This window comes from Crotalus tigris, unplaced genomic scaffold (genome assembly GCF_016545835.1).
Source record: "Crotalus tigris isolate CLP2741 ecotype Arizona unplaced genomic scaffold, ASM1654583v1 scf7180000024167.7108832, whole genome shotgun sequence".
NCBI classification, from domain to species: domain Eukaryota; kingdom Metazoa; phylum Chordata; class Lepidosauria; order Squamata; family Viperidae; genus Crotalus; species Crotalus tigris.
In genome coordinates, this window is record NW_024100417.1 from 3,138,235 (window position 1) to 3,156,505 (window position 18,271).

The following is an 18,271-nucleotide window of genomic DNA, read 5'->3' on the forward strand; positions in this document are numbered from 1 at the left end:
CTGCCTAATAAAATATGATTATTCCTTCAAGAGCAGTTAGACATGGCTACAATATTGGCTTTGCCCTTGAATTAGTCAAAGTTCTTATAAATAAATAGAACTGAGCACTCTGAATAACCCCCTCCCCCAAAAATGAATAGATAATAATAGTGTATTACCACGGTTACTTCCCTAGGAAAGTCTAAGAAATTTGGTAGGGAAGACTTATGCTGAGAATTAATATACAGTGGGGCAAAAAAGTATGTAGTCAGCCATCAATTGTGCAAGTTCTCCCACTTAAAAAGATGAGAGAGGCCTGTAATTGTCATCATAGGTAGACCTCAACTATGAGAGACAAAATGAGAAAACAAATCCAGACAATCACATTGTCTGATTTGGAAAGAATTTATTTGCAAATTATGGTGGAAAATAAGTATTTGGTCACCTATAAACAAGCAAGATTTCTGGCTCTCACAGACCTGTAACTTCTTCTTTAAGAGGCTCCTCTGTCCTCCACTCATTACCTGTATTAATGGCACCTGTTTGAACTTGTTATCAATATAAAAGACACCTGTCCACAACCTCAAACAGTCACACTCCAAACTCCACTATGGTGAAGATCAAAGAGCTGTTGAAGGACACCAGAAACAAAATTGTAGACCTGCACCAGGCTGGGAAGACTGAATCTGCAATAGGCAAGCAGCTTGGTGTGAAGAAATCAACTGTGGGAGCAATAATTAGAAAATGGAAGACATACAAGACCACTGATAATCTCCCTCGATCTGGGGCTCCACGCAAGATCTCACCCCGTGGGGTCAACATGATCACAAGAACGGTGAGCAAAAATCCCAGAACCACACGGGGGGACCTAGTGAATGACCTGCAGAGAGCTGGGACCAACGTAACAAAGGCAACCATCAGTAACACACTATGCCACCAGGGACTCAGATCCTGCAGTGCCAGACGTGTCCCCCTGCTTAAGCCAGTACATGTCTGGGCCCATCTGAAGTTTGCTAGAGAGCATTTGGATGATCCAGAAGACGACTGGGAGAATGTCCTATGGTCAGATGAAACCAAAGTAGAACTGTTTGGTAGAAACACAACTCATCGTGTTTGGAGGAGAGAGAATGCTGAGTTGCATCCAAAGAACACCATACCTACTATGAAGCAACATCATTCTTTGGGGCTGTTTCTCTGCAAAGGGACCAGGACGACTGATCCATGTACAGGAAAGAATGAATGGGGCCATGTATCATGAGATTTTGAGCGCAAACCTCCTTCCATCAGCAAGGGCACTGAAGATGAAATGTGGCTGGGTCTTTCAGCATGACAATGATCCCAAACAAAGGAGTGGCTTCGTAAGAAGCATTTCAAGGACCTGGAGTGGCCTAGCCAGTCTCCAGATCTCAACCCCGTAGAAAACCTTTGGAGGGAGTTGAAAGTCCATGTTGCCCAGCGACAGCCCCAAAGCATCACTGCTCTAGAGATCTGCACGGAGGAATGGGCCAACATACCAGCAACAGTGTGTGCCAACCTTGTGAAGACTTACAGAAAACGTTTGACCTCTGTCATTGCCAACAAAGGATATATAACAAAGTATTGAGATGAACTTTTGATATTGACCAAATACTTATTTTCCACCATAATTTGCAAATAAATTCTTTCCAAATCAGACAATGTGATTGTCTGGATTTGTTTTTTCATTTTGTCTCTCATAGTTGAGGTCTACCTATGATGACAATTACAGGCCTCTCTCATCTTTTTAAGTGGGAGAACTTGCACAATTGGTGGCTGACTAAATACTTTTTTGCCCCACTGTATAGTGAAGAATTTTCTCTTCTGAGAATTTCAATAGTCACTAAACAGTCAGCTTATTGGTATTTTACTGACAAAGTTGCTGTATCACCCAATTAATTATCTATATTTCTCAACCTGTTGTGTAACTTTTGATTTTCTTAAAAAATATGAGTAAATGTAAATACAATCTATTAAAATATCAAGAGTTATATATGTAGGACATTATTCTAAAACTTGGAATTATAATGTCAGGAATTCTGAAGTGGGGGAACAATTACTTGGGGGTAGTGAAACACTTTGCTTCCTTAATAGAAAAGTCACTGTATCCTATCACCCACTCAGCCAGAAAGAAGAGCCCATCTCTCTTGATTTGTAGAATACCTCTTACAGCATTTTTCCTACTGTGCATCCAAAATCTGCTCCTTGAACTTAAGCCTACTGGATTCATGCTCTGACTTCGTGTGTAAAGTAATTTCCTCTGTGCCATAAGCATTTGTTGTCTGCAAGTCACTGTTTTTATAACATGGAGTATTCCGTCTGGGGCAGGAATATTAACAAGTCAAAAAGAAACGAAATACAAGGCATCAGCCGCAACAAGGAATGACAGCCGTTACCAAGCAACGCAGACAGCGATTGGCTGGATGGGCCAAAAGTATGGACTTCCAAATCCATCTCTCGTGTTCTTTGTTGCTTCTTCTCCTGAAATGATTCAAGATTTCAGATTTCTCATTTTCTGCATTTGATCGGGGGAGAATTAGGATCTCCTTTGGAACTAGCGCATTTCTACTACTCAGCCTAGGAGGCCTCAGCGAGATACGTTTTTCCATTTTCTCCACTCCAAGAGGGCTTGTTTTGCTAGATAAAATGCAAAAGGAAACACGCGGCGAGCTTGGCCCATAATCGTCCGCGCGCCCCGACTGTGCCAAGGCATAAAGCATCTTGCCAGCTCCTGCTCGACTTGGAAGACGGGCTGGGTAGGGCAGGACAGGGGAGGGCCGGGCATGCACGAGCCGAGTATCCGGGCAACAGGCAAGCACAAAACCATTCAGAGGAAAAACGGCGGGGCTACCAAATTCCCGCCGCCCTGCAGGCGAGCGCCCTCTCAGGGCTTCAAGAGAAACGCGCCCGCTTCTGCTGGCTTTGCGCCTCCTGTGGCGTTTCGGCTCAACAATTTGGCTCCGCTTTGCCGTCTGGATGTTTTGTGGCAAAAAGAGCTACGGGCGGCACTGTCCGCAGACTCCCTCCTTCCGGCTTTCCTCGCGCTGCAACTTGTGGATTGCGCCAAGCTGCCCCTCGCCGGCAGCCCTACCCCCTCCTCCAGCCCCTCCCAGTCCGGGAGGAGGGGAAGAAGAGAGGCAAGCGCGCGCGAGAGAGAAAGAGCCCAAGTCGCCCTAGCGGTGCGCCCCTTCCACTCCCTCTCGCCCTTCCACAGTTTGAAAATGCCACAGCACCAAGCGGGCTCGGGTTGCTCCGGCTTTCTCGCAAGCGCACCTGACGCCCGACGAGCCCACCCGCCCCCTTTCGCCTCGGCCGTGGAAAGACCGTTGCTCTCCCGCTTAGACCCGATGGTCTCCGACGGGAAGCGGATCCTGTCGGAAGCCTGAATCTTTTTGTCCAAGCCAGCTGGCCGGAGAGAGCCAAGCCCCGCTCGGAGCCTCCCTGCCCTCGGCTCTCTGGGATTGCTACGGCGCGGAACCTAAGAGTCAACCTAAGAGTCAACTGCCGAGGATGCGCCTTGTGGCGTCGGCTTTTCTTACCGGCTCCTCGCCTCGGCCAAGGAAACGGCACGGGGGCTTTCTGCCGTGCTGACGAGGTCGGTGTTTTTGTCTTCCGATCGCCTGGAAGGGAAAGGCGGGCCATCGCGCCAGGCTTTTGCCATCGCGCCAGGCTTTTGGGACGAGGGGGAGGCAAGGCGAGACCCGGCGAATTGGTTGCGTATCTCGAGTGTGCGTGAAGGAGAGAAGCGTGTTTGTTTTTTTTATCCGAGGAGGTCTTCCGAAGTTTAAAATCGTCTGGAAAGTCACGTCGAGCTCTCTTCTCTACTTTGCAAGACCTGGCTCTTTACCAACCTGCTGAGCCCGGGCAGCGGCGGAAAGCAGAAGAGGCGTTTCTTCCAACTCCTCGGAACCTCTTCTGGGGGGGGGGGTATTGGTTCTCCGGTTCCTTTTCGTTTGGCCGGGAGCCCCGGGCCATAGATGCATTCCCCGCCTCGTCGCTTCAGTTCTGTGGCCATTTGCTTCCAGCCCGCCCAAAAGGAGATATAATCCTTCTGCTATCTTGGTTGGCCAGACAAGGGCCGTTTCCTTCCACCTCGGGGCTTTGCTCCCGGCGCTACCGAGGCACTTGTTGCAGCTCCTCGCTGGGGTTTGGGAGGCTTGAGAAGACTTCCTTTCCTCCCTCCAAAATAAGGGCGGGTGTTCAGCCCAGCTCGATCCCACCAGCCCCCTCAGGGTGCAACTGGTGCAGGGCCTCTCTCTGCTTATTTCCCGCTGTTTCTGGGCCAGAAGGAATAAGGGTTATTATAGAAGCACTTCTGGCCCACCTAACCTAATCTATGATCAGCTCCGTGTGTGTCTCATCTTACCGTGGGCGCAAATCAGGGAACAAGCCACCTTCCAAAACATGCCTGAAGGAAGAGATGGGCAAAGGAGAAGAGTCAGACAAGATCACGATCAACGTGGGGGGCACCCGGCATGAGACCTACAAGAGCACTTTGCGCACCCTGCCTGGAACCCGCCTGGCTTGGCTGGCAGATCCCGATGCCCAGAGCAATTTTGACTTTGACGGACAAAGCAATGAGTTTTTCTTTGACCGCCATCCAGGTATTTTCTCTTACGTGTTGAATTACTACCGCACGGGCAAACTACACTGCCCAGCAGACATCTGTGGGCCCCTCTTTGAAGAGGAGCTGACCTACTGGGGCATTGACGAGACTGATGTGGAGCCCTGCTGCTGGATGACTTATCGGCAGCACCGGGATGCTGAGGAAGCCCTGGATATCTTTGAGAGCCCTGAGCCTGGCAGTGGGCTGGCTGGGGAAGAGACTGAAGATGAAGGGGCCCGGGAGATGACCCTTCAACACCTGGGCATGGAGGATAGGCCTCCTGGGGCCACAGGAGGAGGAGGAGGAAGTGGCTGTTGCCGCAACTGGCAGCCTAAGATGTGGGCACTGTTTGAGGATCCCTATTCATCAAAGGCAGCCCGGGTGAGTCACTAAGAGAGGACAGGGAAACTGGAGACCCGGTTTCCTAGGGTGGATAGGTGGGTAGCTAGGCATGTGCCTCACTTCTAATGCTCAGAATACAATTTGATGCCCTTCTGATATGGAGGACTACAAGTCCCATCATTCCTAGGCAACATTACCAGTGACCAGTTAGGGTGAAAGGCACTGTGTTGTAGCATATCTGATTGAGGAAGATTGAATTAGTCACTTGGGACTGGGGACATGCAAAACAAAAAGGGAGGCCCTCCCCTCCATGGTTTTTTTTATGGATTTAATAGTTGCTTTACATTTCAAGCTTTCAAAGTTTTCAGTGGGGCTCTTCATCTGAGAGTAATCCCTGCTTGCTCTGCTGCTTCTCTTATTTTCCCCTTTATTTGCCTTTTCTGATACAGGTAACCTGTCTTGCTCTTGCACTTTCATTGTGTATGTGTTTTTATTGTGCATGGTGAATACCTAGCTATTTTATATTCCCAAGTTATTTATCAGTACTGCACAACTCTCTGCAGAGAAGAACAGAGCTTATATTTAAGAGTCTCTTTGGAGGTTTGGAAAACTCTGCTTACCAGCATGTCCTTTTCCTCCCATTGAATCCAACATTCGACAATTTGGAGAAGCCTAATAAGATTTTTTTTCTTTGTATATTCTTTTTTATAGCTGCAGGATTGCCAGGCAGAATTTACTAGTGGTATAAGATCTAGTATACATCAGAACAAGGATAGTACTGGTAGTTCCCTTGGTATTAGTCAGACATTTCTGATTCTCCATTGTTAAACAATAATAAGAGCAAAATGATTTTGCTGCTGAAATTAGGTAGCTAAAATACAAGTAAGCTTTGTGCAGTCATGAGTGGACCTTTGTATAAAAGAACTGTACTCTGAGTTTAATTCGGTACAGAAGATTTCCTCTTAAACTGAGAGACATCCAACAGGGCTCCATCAAGAAAGATTTCATTTGTCCAAATCTGTTCATCTCTAGCAAACAAAGTTCTATTGTGTTTGCCCATTTACAGAACTCCACATACACCTGCACAACAAACATCAAAGAAACTTACTAGACTTAATTTTGTCCTACCTTTTTCTTTCTATTGTGCTATGTTTTCCTACAGTTTCCCCATATCTGAATGAATTCACCCTTAATATTTTCAATAACATGCAAACAAATCAGCAATACCTGGATGGTAGAAATTGAGGTCTAATAGAAATCCCTGTGTTAGTTTTCTATAGAGATTCTGTTTCCTTTCTTTTTTTAATAAACACGTTGTTTGTGCATTTTAATAGAAATATATTTGTTTCATTCCCAGTCAAGCCCATGTAAATCAGTAATGGGCAATGTCCACTTTTCTTTGCTCTTCATAATTTTTTTTATAAGTTCATTTTTGCGATACAGGCAAACTCTTGATTTTACATTCAAGAAACAAATATCCATATATCTGCTTTAGAACATAGAATAACAGGATCGGAAGGGACCTTGCAGATCTTTTAGTCCAATCCCCTGCTCAATCTCTTCTTGAAAGCCTCCATTGATGAATTTCTTAATCATGTGGTATATATACATTTTGCCATATATATTCTGAGCTTTCCATCTTGTGTATAACACTTGGATAAAGAACATAGTAAGATTTAAAAGTGTAAACTCTGAACCTAGTTTTGCCTCTCAAAAAGTTCTCTTCAAAATATATATTCCATAGGGAGGGTTAACTGGGAAGTGTCAATAAAATTTATCCAAAATATTTTCTGTCACCTAAATTCAGACAATTTAGGGGTTCATATCCCCAAAAGATTCATTTTAGATGGAATTTATAACCTATTTATAATGTATAAGTCTCAAAGACCTTAGATTTCTACTGTTGATCAGAAGATATAAACAGATTTGTTGAAAACCATCTTCTAGATTTTTCTGCATCACCTTTGGCTGAATCTTGCCTACTTAGGAAAAAAAAATTGTGATTTTTCTCCATGGCTGGGAGATGAAAAGTTGATCATAGATGAGAAATGAACAATTTTGCTAATAAGGATCATCAATATCAAGCAAATGGAGAGTGAGGACAGCCTCTTTCCAGCTTGTTATGAATCCATAAAAACATGGTTATTTCATTTCAGTTTTCCCTCAGTAGCTAACTACCTTTTTAAACCTTCCGTTTTCTTTTTTTTAAAAGAAAGAATCAGTGTTATTAATGAGGAAAATATTTCAACCTGTTGGAGAAGATAAAAATAAGTGATCCAATATCAAGGTCAAATAGAGAATCTGGAAAGGGCACAGAGCCATTACATAAGAACATCCAACATTGCCTAAATTAAGGGAGACAAAATATATATTAGCCTCTGGCCAACCTGTCCTGGTTGAATTCACTGCACTCTAAAAGAATTGACAACATTTGGCAATTGAGGTTCCATTCTTCTTCATTTCCAGGCTTCTTCCCAACTATGATAAGGATTTTAAAAAATCTAGAAAAAAATCAGCAAAGGTATCTCAACATTTATCAAGTACCTATTCTAATATCAGCATTGGATTCAAAAAGAATGTTTAAACAGTGAGTAAAACATGAATAGGATATCTTGCAAAGTCCTTTTATAATTAACTAGTGCAGAAAAACCCTTTTTCCTAAGAAGTTCTATTGGAAAGGCATATGAACACCTTGTTGTGACAGCCATGAGGCTGTCAGAATATATCTATTTGTTTATAAACTCACTATGGCCGTCTGCCTTCCATCCATCTCTCATTATGCAACAGCCATTTTGTTGACTCCCACTCTCTTCATCTTCCTGTAGGGCATTATTTTTCAAACTTGGCAACATTAAGACACTGGACTTCCAACTTCCAGAATTCCCCAATTATAGTTGATCTTAATGTTGCCAACTTTGAAAAGCATTGCAGTAGAACCACCAAGGGCATAATATAACCTGCCAGACAGAATCTCAAGAAGTTTCCTTCATAAACCTGATTGTGCGGTAGTTTCCCCAAACTGGCAATGGAGAGAAAAACACTCCTAGCAAGGAAAACAAACCCTTTCATGAGGGGAAAAGCATCAGTGAAGGAAACAGCTGTCCTTCATCACAAGGCGCCCCATAGGGAGTTGATGGGAGCCTAGTAGAGGAAAATGACCAAGGACAGGAACTTAAGCCATATCTTTGACTTCCAGGACAAGCATCCAGGATAGGCAGACCACAGAAAAGAGAGCAGCAATTATTAACTCTGCCATCATGTGTATCAACATGCAAGTAGAGCTCTTATTATTAGGAACCTCACTATTTGTGTAGATATAGGAGTGAGTGTGTGAAAGTTTTCAGAGTTTCAGCATGAGAGGCATCTGTGGCCGTCTCCCCCCCCACTGGTATCCTTGATGGCTGGGATGCCAGAACTCCAAGGGTAAGTTCTATAATGGAGAATCATGGCAATAGACTGGTACACCTCTATTTCGCACATGATTTGCTTAATTGTACTTTGTTGAATGGACCATAGCTGACTGGGTTCACAGTTCATAATAAATCTTGAATTATAGTTCAAAAATTGCATGGGTGAATTCACACAACATCAAAAGCAAATATGTTATGGCTTAGTAGGTTGGATAAACCTGGTTATTCAACATATGGATTGAGGAAATGGGAGAATAAGCATACTGTAGTCTTATATTTCAGTAAAAACTGATTATGAAATGATTTGAGAGCAAATTATCAATGGTTACCATTTTGGTAAGGAAAGTGCCCGGGCTCAATTCTGCTTGGGGACATGACTTCTAATTTGCACAGTTTGCTCCTAATCCTAGATTATGTGAGTCCCAACAGGTAGGAATGTTTCTTGTATTCTAGCACAGTTTTGATACCTTTTAAGAGTAAAGCTTGACTTGAAGACTTTATTTATTTTTTGTTATTAGGCTTTTAATCATTCTTTAATTTTAGTCTTGATTTTAAAACTTTTTAATATTTTGTAGCCTACTTTTTCTTAGCCACTGAAGTAGAAAGACAACATATAGCTGGATTAAATAGAAACAGTTAAGACTCATACACAGCATACCACATATTTTAAATGTATACACAAATGTACAGTTATATTTCTTCAAGAAAGTTAACAACATTCCACAATGATTTCAAGTGATTACAGTGTTTGACTACACTAATCATCCCTTTCTAACTAAGCTCATAACAGAGAGGGGGGAGCTATTATATCAATTCTGTCCAACTTTTCTCTTTAGTTCAAAAGCACCTCTGTAACAGAATTCATTTTTTTTACAAGACTGATTTGCTAGATGTCCAGCACACCATGGGCAGTGGTAGTTTCACTGTTTATTTGTAAGGTAGAAAGCCTGCATGCATTGACTTGGATAATTTATGCCATGGGGTTAATATGTTATAATAGTAAGCAAGTAGTCTCATTTGCCTTGTGCAAGCAGTTTGGGTGTCCATGGAACCACTGTGAACCATGATGTAGGATGAAGCTTATTTATTATTGCTTCCAGGCTTCGGAACTACCCACCACATAAGCCACTTATACTAGCCCTTTGGCACACAAAGTTTTTAGTAGATGGTTCAAAAGATCAGGTAGCTTTGGATCGATTATATCTTCATTTGTGCAGGATGTATCATTTGCCATCTCTGAATTACTCGCCAAAGTTTTTGATAAGCAGCTTGTATATGAGTGATGGGTCCTTTGTAGTTTTTGTTGAAAGAGGAGGCAAATGGCAAATGGAAGAGCTTTGCTACATATTGGAGGAGGAGGGTTAGTCCAGGCTGGTCTTCTTCAGCTGCCACTACAGATAGTCTTTGTTGAAGATACCACCTAGAATCATGATGCCGAGGATTGCAGTTTCGACAGGAGAAGGCAGAAGTGGGTTCTAAAACAAAATGAGATGGAATCAACTTTGTTTCACATCATGTCATGCTTAGAAGTGAGGGGACCATTTACAATGCCTCTTTGAAACCTTCAGCAAAGCACTCCTTTGAAACTTTGTTCAACCTTTAAATTAAATTAAATTGATAACATTCCAAATTGAGCACTGTAATACTACACTCTTCTGGAGCTAAATAGGAAGGCTACCCACAAGCCCCCATTGCTTTAGAAGGGGACAACTAAATTTATTAAATTTATAGAATCAATTTACATCAGAATTCTTCAGCTAACAAGGAGTGTCCATTGTACTTTCCTCTGATTGTATGCTATGTCTCCTCCTCTTATAAGCAAGGATGGCTTTAAAAAAAATCACAGTTCTATCCAGTATTTGTTTACAGTGCTCTCTTTGGCTCTGGCTTATTCATTTGGCTTTTGGTAGCTTGTTTTGACAATAGAAAATCAAAGTCCCTAGATCAGGAAGCATACTAAATTGCAGATACATGGAATTGTCCAAGGTGTGTTAATTATACTGGTTTCAGGAGGAACAAGTTGACATTGCTCATTTTGAAAAATTCTGATTTAGTGTGTCATATAAATATAATGGGCAGCATGTTTCCAGATTCAAGAATTGAGCTTTGATTTATAAATGCTATTTATTTCGAGGTTAGAGAATGAAAGAAAATTGGACCTGTAATATGCCTTCATCTCATACCAACTTATTTTCTTCCTATTGAAAGGGGAAGAATTCCTTGGAAATGATCACAGAGAAGTCACAATGTTAAGGAAGGCAATTTTTTGCCACTATTTCTGATACATATTATACTAGTATTAAAAACATATGTTTTGCCAACATTCTGTTTATTTTTGGGCTGCTGATTTTAAATTAATTTTAAAGTAAAAAACAATTTCATGGAAGTGTACACCTTAGCAGAATTATTTTGTCCTGTCTTTTTATATACGGTAAGTGTATTTACTAAAGGAGAGAGAGAGAAAAAATTCCAGTTTCGTATGTCATATAAACATAATGGGTAGCATGTTTCCAGATTTAAGAACTGAGCTTAAGAATGCTCAAGTAAGAATTGGGTTGTTGTTTTATGGTTATTTTTTTAATAGGCTCTTTTGTGGGACTTGGAGGAAAAGATAGCATGGAGATAAATAAAGTTACAGGCATTCCTTTCTTCATTTGTACCTTCAGACTACCATTTCCATCCAGAAAACAGAGTTATATTAGTGTCCTTTTGAGTTAATTTTCACAATATACCACTGTAATGGTTATAGGCTAACCCAGGGGTCTTCAAACTTGGCCCTTTTATGACTTGTGGATTTCAACTCCCAGAATTCCTCAGCCAGGCACATGTGCCTGGCTGAGGAATTCTGGGAGTTGAAATCCACAAGTCATAAAAGGGCCAAGTTTGAAGACCCCTGGGTTAATCAATGCCATAGAGGAGAAGTGAAAACCTCTTGACTTTTGCAACATGCTGGTTACTAATTCAGTAAGAGTGCTTGATAGGGTTGATGAAAATGGTGCATATTTGTGTGCATGTTTTTGTACTCGTTTTACATTTGTCCCAGTTACGCAGTTTTTGAAATATCCTGCATTTTGAGGAGCTGCAGCCAAGAATTTCTCTTTAGAAAACAGGCTGGAAATGCTATCAAGGGGGTATCACTGAGTAGGTTCAATGTCAAATGACATTTAAGCAAGGTAAATCGAAACAGCTGATTTTTTAAGTGTGTTTAAGTTTTATTTTCTTAAAGTCTCAGTGCAATTGATTATATTGCTAGATCCTGTATTTAATGGTGTTTTAAAATCAGATTAGATATAGAGTTTGCATTTGATTGTTCTGTTACACAATCACTGATTGCTTAATTGGAAATGAGACTTAGTTACCATAAGCCACAGGTTATGATACCATTTGAGAAATCATTGTGGAGAGAAGATAGAAAACAGTGACTGTATAATAATAAAAATTGGCAATTATTTCCATAACATGGAATAAAACAGTTCTGTTCAGTAATAACCATTGTTTCCCTTTAGAAATTCCTCATTTTCTAAACTTGTTTGATACGTGATGTGAATGATTGTTGATCAGAAGAGGCAAACCTGCAGCTCCCTTGGGTATTTAACTAGTTTTACTATATATCGAAATATGCTTGCACATATACAGAAAAAGCAAAATGGAAATACATTAAGTGATAAATAATCACATTTTATAAGTGATATATCAGTTCCATCCAAAAGGCATGTTGTAGGTTTGATTATAAAAGACTCTTAGATTGTTTTTCTAAGTAACATGAAAATTCCAATTAGTAGTAAAACTATTGTATAGGGTAGCAAATAGTTTCCTGGATTAACAAATAAGTAACATGATTTTAAATAATAGTCTCCTTATTCTTTTGAATCGTCAGAGCTTTGCTACCACTGCTCATGAAATAAAGCAGAGAAGTAGCTATCTTGCATATTCATATAAGTGTTAATTCCTTCCTTTGTTGGCAAACTAATCTGCAGAGGAAAATCAACATAAATGAGGCTGGAGCAGAAGCAAATGTAATCAGTTGCAGCTGGGCAATTGAATTCTCTGTTTATTGTTAATATCAGGGGAAGGTGTTAGATTAGTCTTTGGGATGGAAGGTAAAACCAAATCTGCCAATAAATTTTACTGTTGTCTGTGAGATGACAAATTTCATGCTGCAAAAGAATTGAACTGAATTAAGAGAAGCTGAATCTCATTTGCTCAGTCTGTGTCTAACACCTGAGTACAAATATATTTATTATTATTATTCCTATTACTATTGCACAGTTTAGTGAGGCTAACTTAAAAGTAAAATCTATAGAATTGGAACATGAATCACTTGTTTCTACCTTATGATTTATGGTTGTAACTATAATTTATGATCTATGGCATCACTTTGTTGTTTGTATGTACACTGAGAGCTTATGCACTGATCACACTTGGCTAATAAAGAATATTCTATGAGTAGTTCTAATAGATGGGAAGATTGAAAACTGGGATCCTCAATTTTGATGGTCTACAATGGATCATAGGAAAGAGAAGAAGAGGGCTCTATAAACTGTATAAGGATGAGATTAGGTCTCATCCTAGATTCAAATGAAGCACGCTTCTTTATTCCAAGCTTTCTTTGTAATGGTTAAAATGAAAAAGGTAGAGAATAAAAGTTTTAAAACTTGTAATCTTGTCTCTTAGATTGCTTTTCTTCACCCATAGTTCTTTTAACCATTGAGCATATTTTTCTCTTCTTTTCCAGATCATTGCCTTTGCTTCACTTTTTTTTATTCTAGTATCCATCACAACTTTTTGTCTGGAGACACATGAAGCCTTCATCATAGATACCAATGTGACTGAGACCCTAGTAGTGGGCAACACAACTGAGATTGTTGTAATGAAAAAGATGGAGACAGAGCCTATTCTCACCTGTATTGAAGGAGTTTGTGTGCTGTGGTTCACTCTAGAGTTTCTGGTGCGCATTGTTTGCTGCCCGAATAAATTGATCTTCATTAAGAACCTTCTTAACATCATTGACTTTGTAGCCATCCTACCCTTCTATTTAGAGGTGGGACTCAGTGGCCTATCATCCAAAGCTGCACGGGATGTGCTGGGCTTCCTGAGGGTAGTTCGTTTTGTCAGAATCCTCCGAATTTTCAAGCTGACCCGCCATTTTGTGGGACTTCGGGTGTTGGGCCATACACTCCGGGCCAGTACCAATGAATTCCTCCTTCTCATCATCTTCCTGGCTCTAGGAGTTTTGATTTTTGCTACCATGATCTATTATGCCGAAAGGATTGGTGCCAAGCCATCTGATCCTAGTGGTAGTGACCATACCCACTTTAAGAATATTCCCATAGGATTTTGGTGGGCAGTGGTAACTATGACAACTTTGGGTTATGGAGACATGTATCCAAAAACTTGGTCAGGCATGTTGGTGGGAGCTCTTTGTGCCCTGGCTGGTGTTCTTACCATTGCTATGCCTGTTCCAGTCATTGTCAACAATTTCGGAATGTATTATTCATTGGCCATGGCAAAGCAAAAGCTCCCAAAGAAGAAGAAGAAGCACATACCCCGTCCAGCACCACTTGACTCTCCAACGTTCTGCAAATCAGAGGACAACTCACCTCACAACAGTATTCAGAGTTACAACAGTCCTATAGCGGCAGCAACAGCAGCTGGTGTGATGGAGAGGAAAAGATCAGGTGAGATGTAAGATTTCAGACTAACCAAAACCCATAAATAGAGAGAAGTGGTAAGAAGATTCTGGACATAAATTTGTGGATGTGTAAAGCAGTGGCTCTAAAAGAAGTATATGTTAGGTAAGATTATATATACATATGGTGTAGGGCAGAGATCCCCAACCTTTTGGGCACCAGGGACCGGTTCTGTGGAGAGAGGTTTTTCTGCGGACTGGAAAGTGCGTGGTTTTGTGTGCTGCCTGCATCTCATGGATAGGCCTTTGCGTGTTTGTGTGGACCGGTTGCTGGCATGTCACAGCCCAGTACTGGTCCACGGACCAGGGGTTGGGGACCTCTGGGGTAGGGTATCATTTGGATAAAGGTATGTTGTTTGGGGAAAGCACAGAAAATTTTTCCTCTAATTATTGATCTTAACTATACTTACAATAGTGACCACAGGGAGAGAAATGGGATCACTAGGCCAGACTGAGTTTTGTCCGTTTTAGAAGATGAATAAATACAAGTCTGTCTAAAAAGGATAATTTCCCATCCTACTTTGAACAATAGTTTATATTCTGCTATCATATTTCACACAGTGGCATTCATAAGATTTCCAGAGTCAAAAATTGCTTGGTGCCTACTTCCTTTAATATGTAAAGTCATGCTCTTTGCAATCTAATGTTGCATTTAAGTGGTCTATCATGCCTGCTCTGTTTGAATGATCTCCATTCTTCTTAAGCATTGATTAACCATCTGACCTTTTCTACAGCAATAAGTCTCTGAGGATTGTCTTTGGAGTCCCAAGTCAGTCAGGCAAGTCATAATGGTCTGTTGTCTGGAGTGTGCAGTTAAGAGTCTTCCAGTAAATGATTTCAGAATGGACTGCATGGGATGTGGTTGGTACGTACATAGTTGTACATCTCAAACTCAGATGTGCAGAGGAATCTGCAGAGAGCAGCTCAATGCATTTCCGTACGTGAAACGGAAGAGGAGATGGCTCCTCCTTTTTCACATATCTTATCCAAAAGCTGCTCTTTTGACACTTAATACAGAAAATCCCATGCTTATTTTTCTCTAATTAAAACTACTTATTAATAAAATAAGACTGAGTTCATATGTTTCACTAGGCGTATGTTCACTTGACGTACTTACTCATCCCAATACACTAAACCGTGAAGTAATCGTGTGTACTGAGTTTGTGCAACATTTGAATACTGGGCTCCTTTCTGGTTCAGTGTGTCATGCAAACACCATTTAGTCATGTGGCCATGGGCATTCTTTTGATTTTGTCTTAGTATATTGTCTCAATCCAGTTATTATGACCCCTGAACACCATGGTTTGTTCTACTATATTTTAGTGAGATGGTAGATATAGGCTATGATATATATATACTGAGAATAACAGGGTCTTATTTTAGAGAACTCAATGTTAAATTGTACTTTAGTTGGTGGAAGAAAAAGAGAAGTCAGTGGAGGAAAGTTTTTGTAATCTTTAGGACCTGTGAGCCTTTTTTGCTACTACCAACCTATTAGACAGCTTGCATCTTAGGACAGAAGGACTAGAAAGTAAGACAAAACTTTTTTTATACTAGTTTATACTGGTTTGATCTGATGTATTGTGGGAAACAGCAAGGAGCAGAGATTGAAAAAGACAACTCTTCTTCAGCATTCTAGAGTCTGGACCAAGAACTAGCAGCATTTCTGCTTGAGGGATTCCCATGGCTGAGGGTACCTCTCCAGTTGCATATATGTGTTGATGGCATATAGCAGCAGCTTAGCAGAATTGTGAAGAAAGTGACTGATTTTCTGGCCCCGGAGATGGGATGGGTTACGACAGGCCATCAGTTGGACAGCGGCAAGGACAGTCCACAAGTCATAAAAGGGCCAAGTTTGAAGACCCCTGCTTAAATACCTCATTATATGGCCAGGCTGGAATAGACTTGGCTTCTTGAATGGCATGTCTCTGTATTTCAATAACAAACAAAATTAAAACTTAAAAAGAAAATCTCAGCTCTGAGGAGCACTTTGTTTTCCCCTAGTGCAACATATGTAACAGAAAGCAAATCTTTTCATTATTTTAAGTTTTCAGTTTCTTCCAGTTTGTAACTGAAAGCCAATGAAATAATTTCAGCAATTGGATTAACAGACTGTGCAACATTGCTGGATAAACATGTTGACTAAGCCATCGGCCTAATTCAAAAGTCACATTTAATCATTGTTTTCTGAATAAGCCCCAGTTAGCTAGACTCATACTACGCTACACTACAAGCAATAATTTATCACTCACAAGGACTGGTTTCACACAGCATGTAAGTAAAAACCAAATAAGTCACATTTGGGCTTAATTCAAATTGTGTACCCAATCTGTAACACCTTTCCCCCCACCTACAGTATTGTCTTCCCAGTGTGTTGGAACAATAAACCGGATTTAGTGTTTTGCATAAATCATAGGCAGATTGCATCTCTTGTCACTTGACAGAAGTTTGATGATTATCCAAATGCTGTAAAATCTTTCCTCATCTTATAGCTTTACAGTTGTGTTGGGATTACAGCAGTCTGGGATTTCAATACATTTAATATATTAGGCTGAGGAAGGCTGCTCTGTTACTAATAACTTAAGGAAACCAGATATGGTACAACTTTCATCAGTTGCAAAGACTGAGTTTCTGGATGAATCTCCCAGCAAGAAAACCAAGAAGACTGAGACACGAGGTGTGAGCAGGTCATTTGTATCATTTTTTTCAGTCTCAGATAAGGAATATTCATGAGAAGTAAAGATTTAGCCTAGAACAACTTTATCAGTACTTGAGTGTTACATTTACTATATTATGACTGATATCTGACTATACATTCATGAACAGAATGCTGTTTCTAGAAAACTTCAGTTTCTGTGGAAACCATACTGCAGTCACCATAGCATTAATACACAGTACATGTTTATAGACATTTTCTGTAAGCTGTGTCTCTTGAAACATAGGGGTATATATAGGACTGATGTTTTGATACTTTCTCCCCTCAATATTAGTGGATTCACCATCATATATTGGTGAAAGGACTGAACGCCAAACTCCAGTCAAGAAGGTGAGAAATTGATTCCAATATACTTTGGAAATGACACTAAAAATGAAAATGCCTCTTCTGGATTATGTCATATAATCTTTTATATACAGTATATATAAATTATTCATTTTCCTGTTGCCAAAGCAGGTGCAGATTTGGCTAATTCTGGCTTCAAAAGTTGATCTTTCTTTCTTTCTTTCTTTCTTTCTTTCTTTCTTTCTTTCTTTCTTTCTTTCTTTCTCTCTCTCTCTCTTTTTCTTTCTTTCTTTCTTTCTTTCTCCTTCTAAGACACCAAGCAGAATGGAGATGCCAATGTGGTTCTGTCAGATGAAGATCAACCTCTTTCGTCACCGCAAGAGGAAAAGCACCTCATGAGAGGCTCAAGTACCAGGGACAAAAACAAGAAAGCAGCAACCTGCTTTCTCCTGAGCACTGGGGATTTCTCTTGTGCTGCTGATGGTAGCATCCGGAAAGGTATGAAGGAGATTGCAAGATGTGTGTTGGTGAATGGAGGGAAGGTTGTGAAATATTAAATAATATAGATGGGGCATGTTTTGCAGTTGGCTGTAACTGACAAACAATGGCAATGCTACTTTTGAAAAACAGTTGACCTCTCTGCACAATCTCGGTTTGTGATAGAGTTGATCGGTAGAGACCCAAGCTATATTTCTACAACCTTTCATAAGCAATCGTAAACCTAAAAGCTATGGCTTTTCCCTCCCGTTTTGTTTTTGCCTTGGTTCTGTCGGTTGACTTCTTTTTGCACTGGCTCTGGCAAGCAAGAAGGTAAGAACTAAGGGAAAGTTCTGCATTGTAAAGTTTAAATTATTACAATTTAATTATTATAGAGTAAGGACCTTGGTTTGTGATGCCCACATGCCCCCCCAACACACATGATGGCTGGGCTCAAGGGAACGATACTTTCCTCCAACCTATATCTTATTCAAAAGAAGAAGAACCAGTCCATGGTTAAGGCATTCCTAAACCATTTACATATACAATCTTTTGTTTCATCTTCAGCTGTTGGGTTAGCAAAATCCTATCTAGCTTGCCTTTCAGAAGTTCAGATAACCCTCATGATTCCCAACTTCATGCTGATTGAGAATTCTGAAAGTTGTATGCTATCCTTCACCTCATAAAGTACCTGGTTGCAGAAGGCTGACTTTAAGCCTTTACGACTTCTAATAGAATTGAATAATTTTTGT

At 40.6% G+C, this 18,271-nt stretch overlaps 1 protein-coding gene across 3 annotated transcripts in view; it reads left to right on the top strand.

The window, feature by feature from the left end:
* The first annotated feature begins 1,926 nt into the window (after window positions 1-1,926).
* The window catches only part of KCNC4 (potassium voltage-gated channel subfamily C member 4), a 30,066-nt gene continuing 13,721 nt past the window's right edge, over window positions 1,927-18,271 (top strand). Inside the window, exons 1-3 of one of the 3 annotated variants that reach the window (XM_039323113.1) lie at window positions 1,927-4,981; window positions 13,088-14,030; window positions 14,776-17,325. In XM_039323113.1, coding sequence (XP_039179047.1) covers window positions 4,331-4,981; window positions 13,088-14,030; window positions 14,776-14,789 — 1,608 coding nt within the window. In that variant the 5' untranslated portion in view covers window positions 1,927-4,330 and the 3' untranslated portion in view covers window positions 14,790-17,325. Of the gene's footprint in view, window positions 4,982-13,087; window positions 14,031-14,775; window positions 17,326-17,354; window positions 17,541-18,271 lie in introns of those variants that run through there. The other 2 variants (XR_005554269.1, XM_039323112.1) reach the window with 2 other exon arrangements.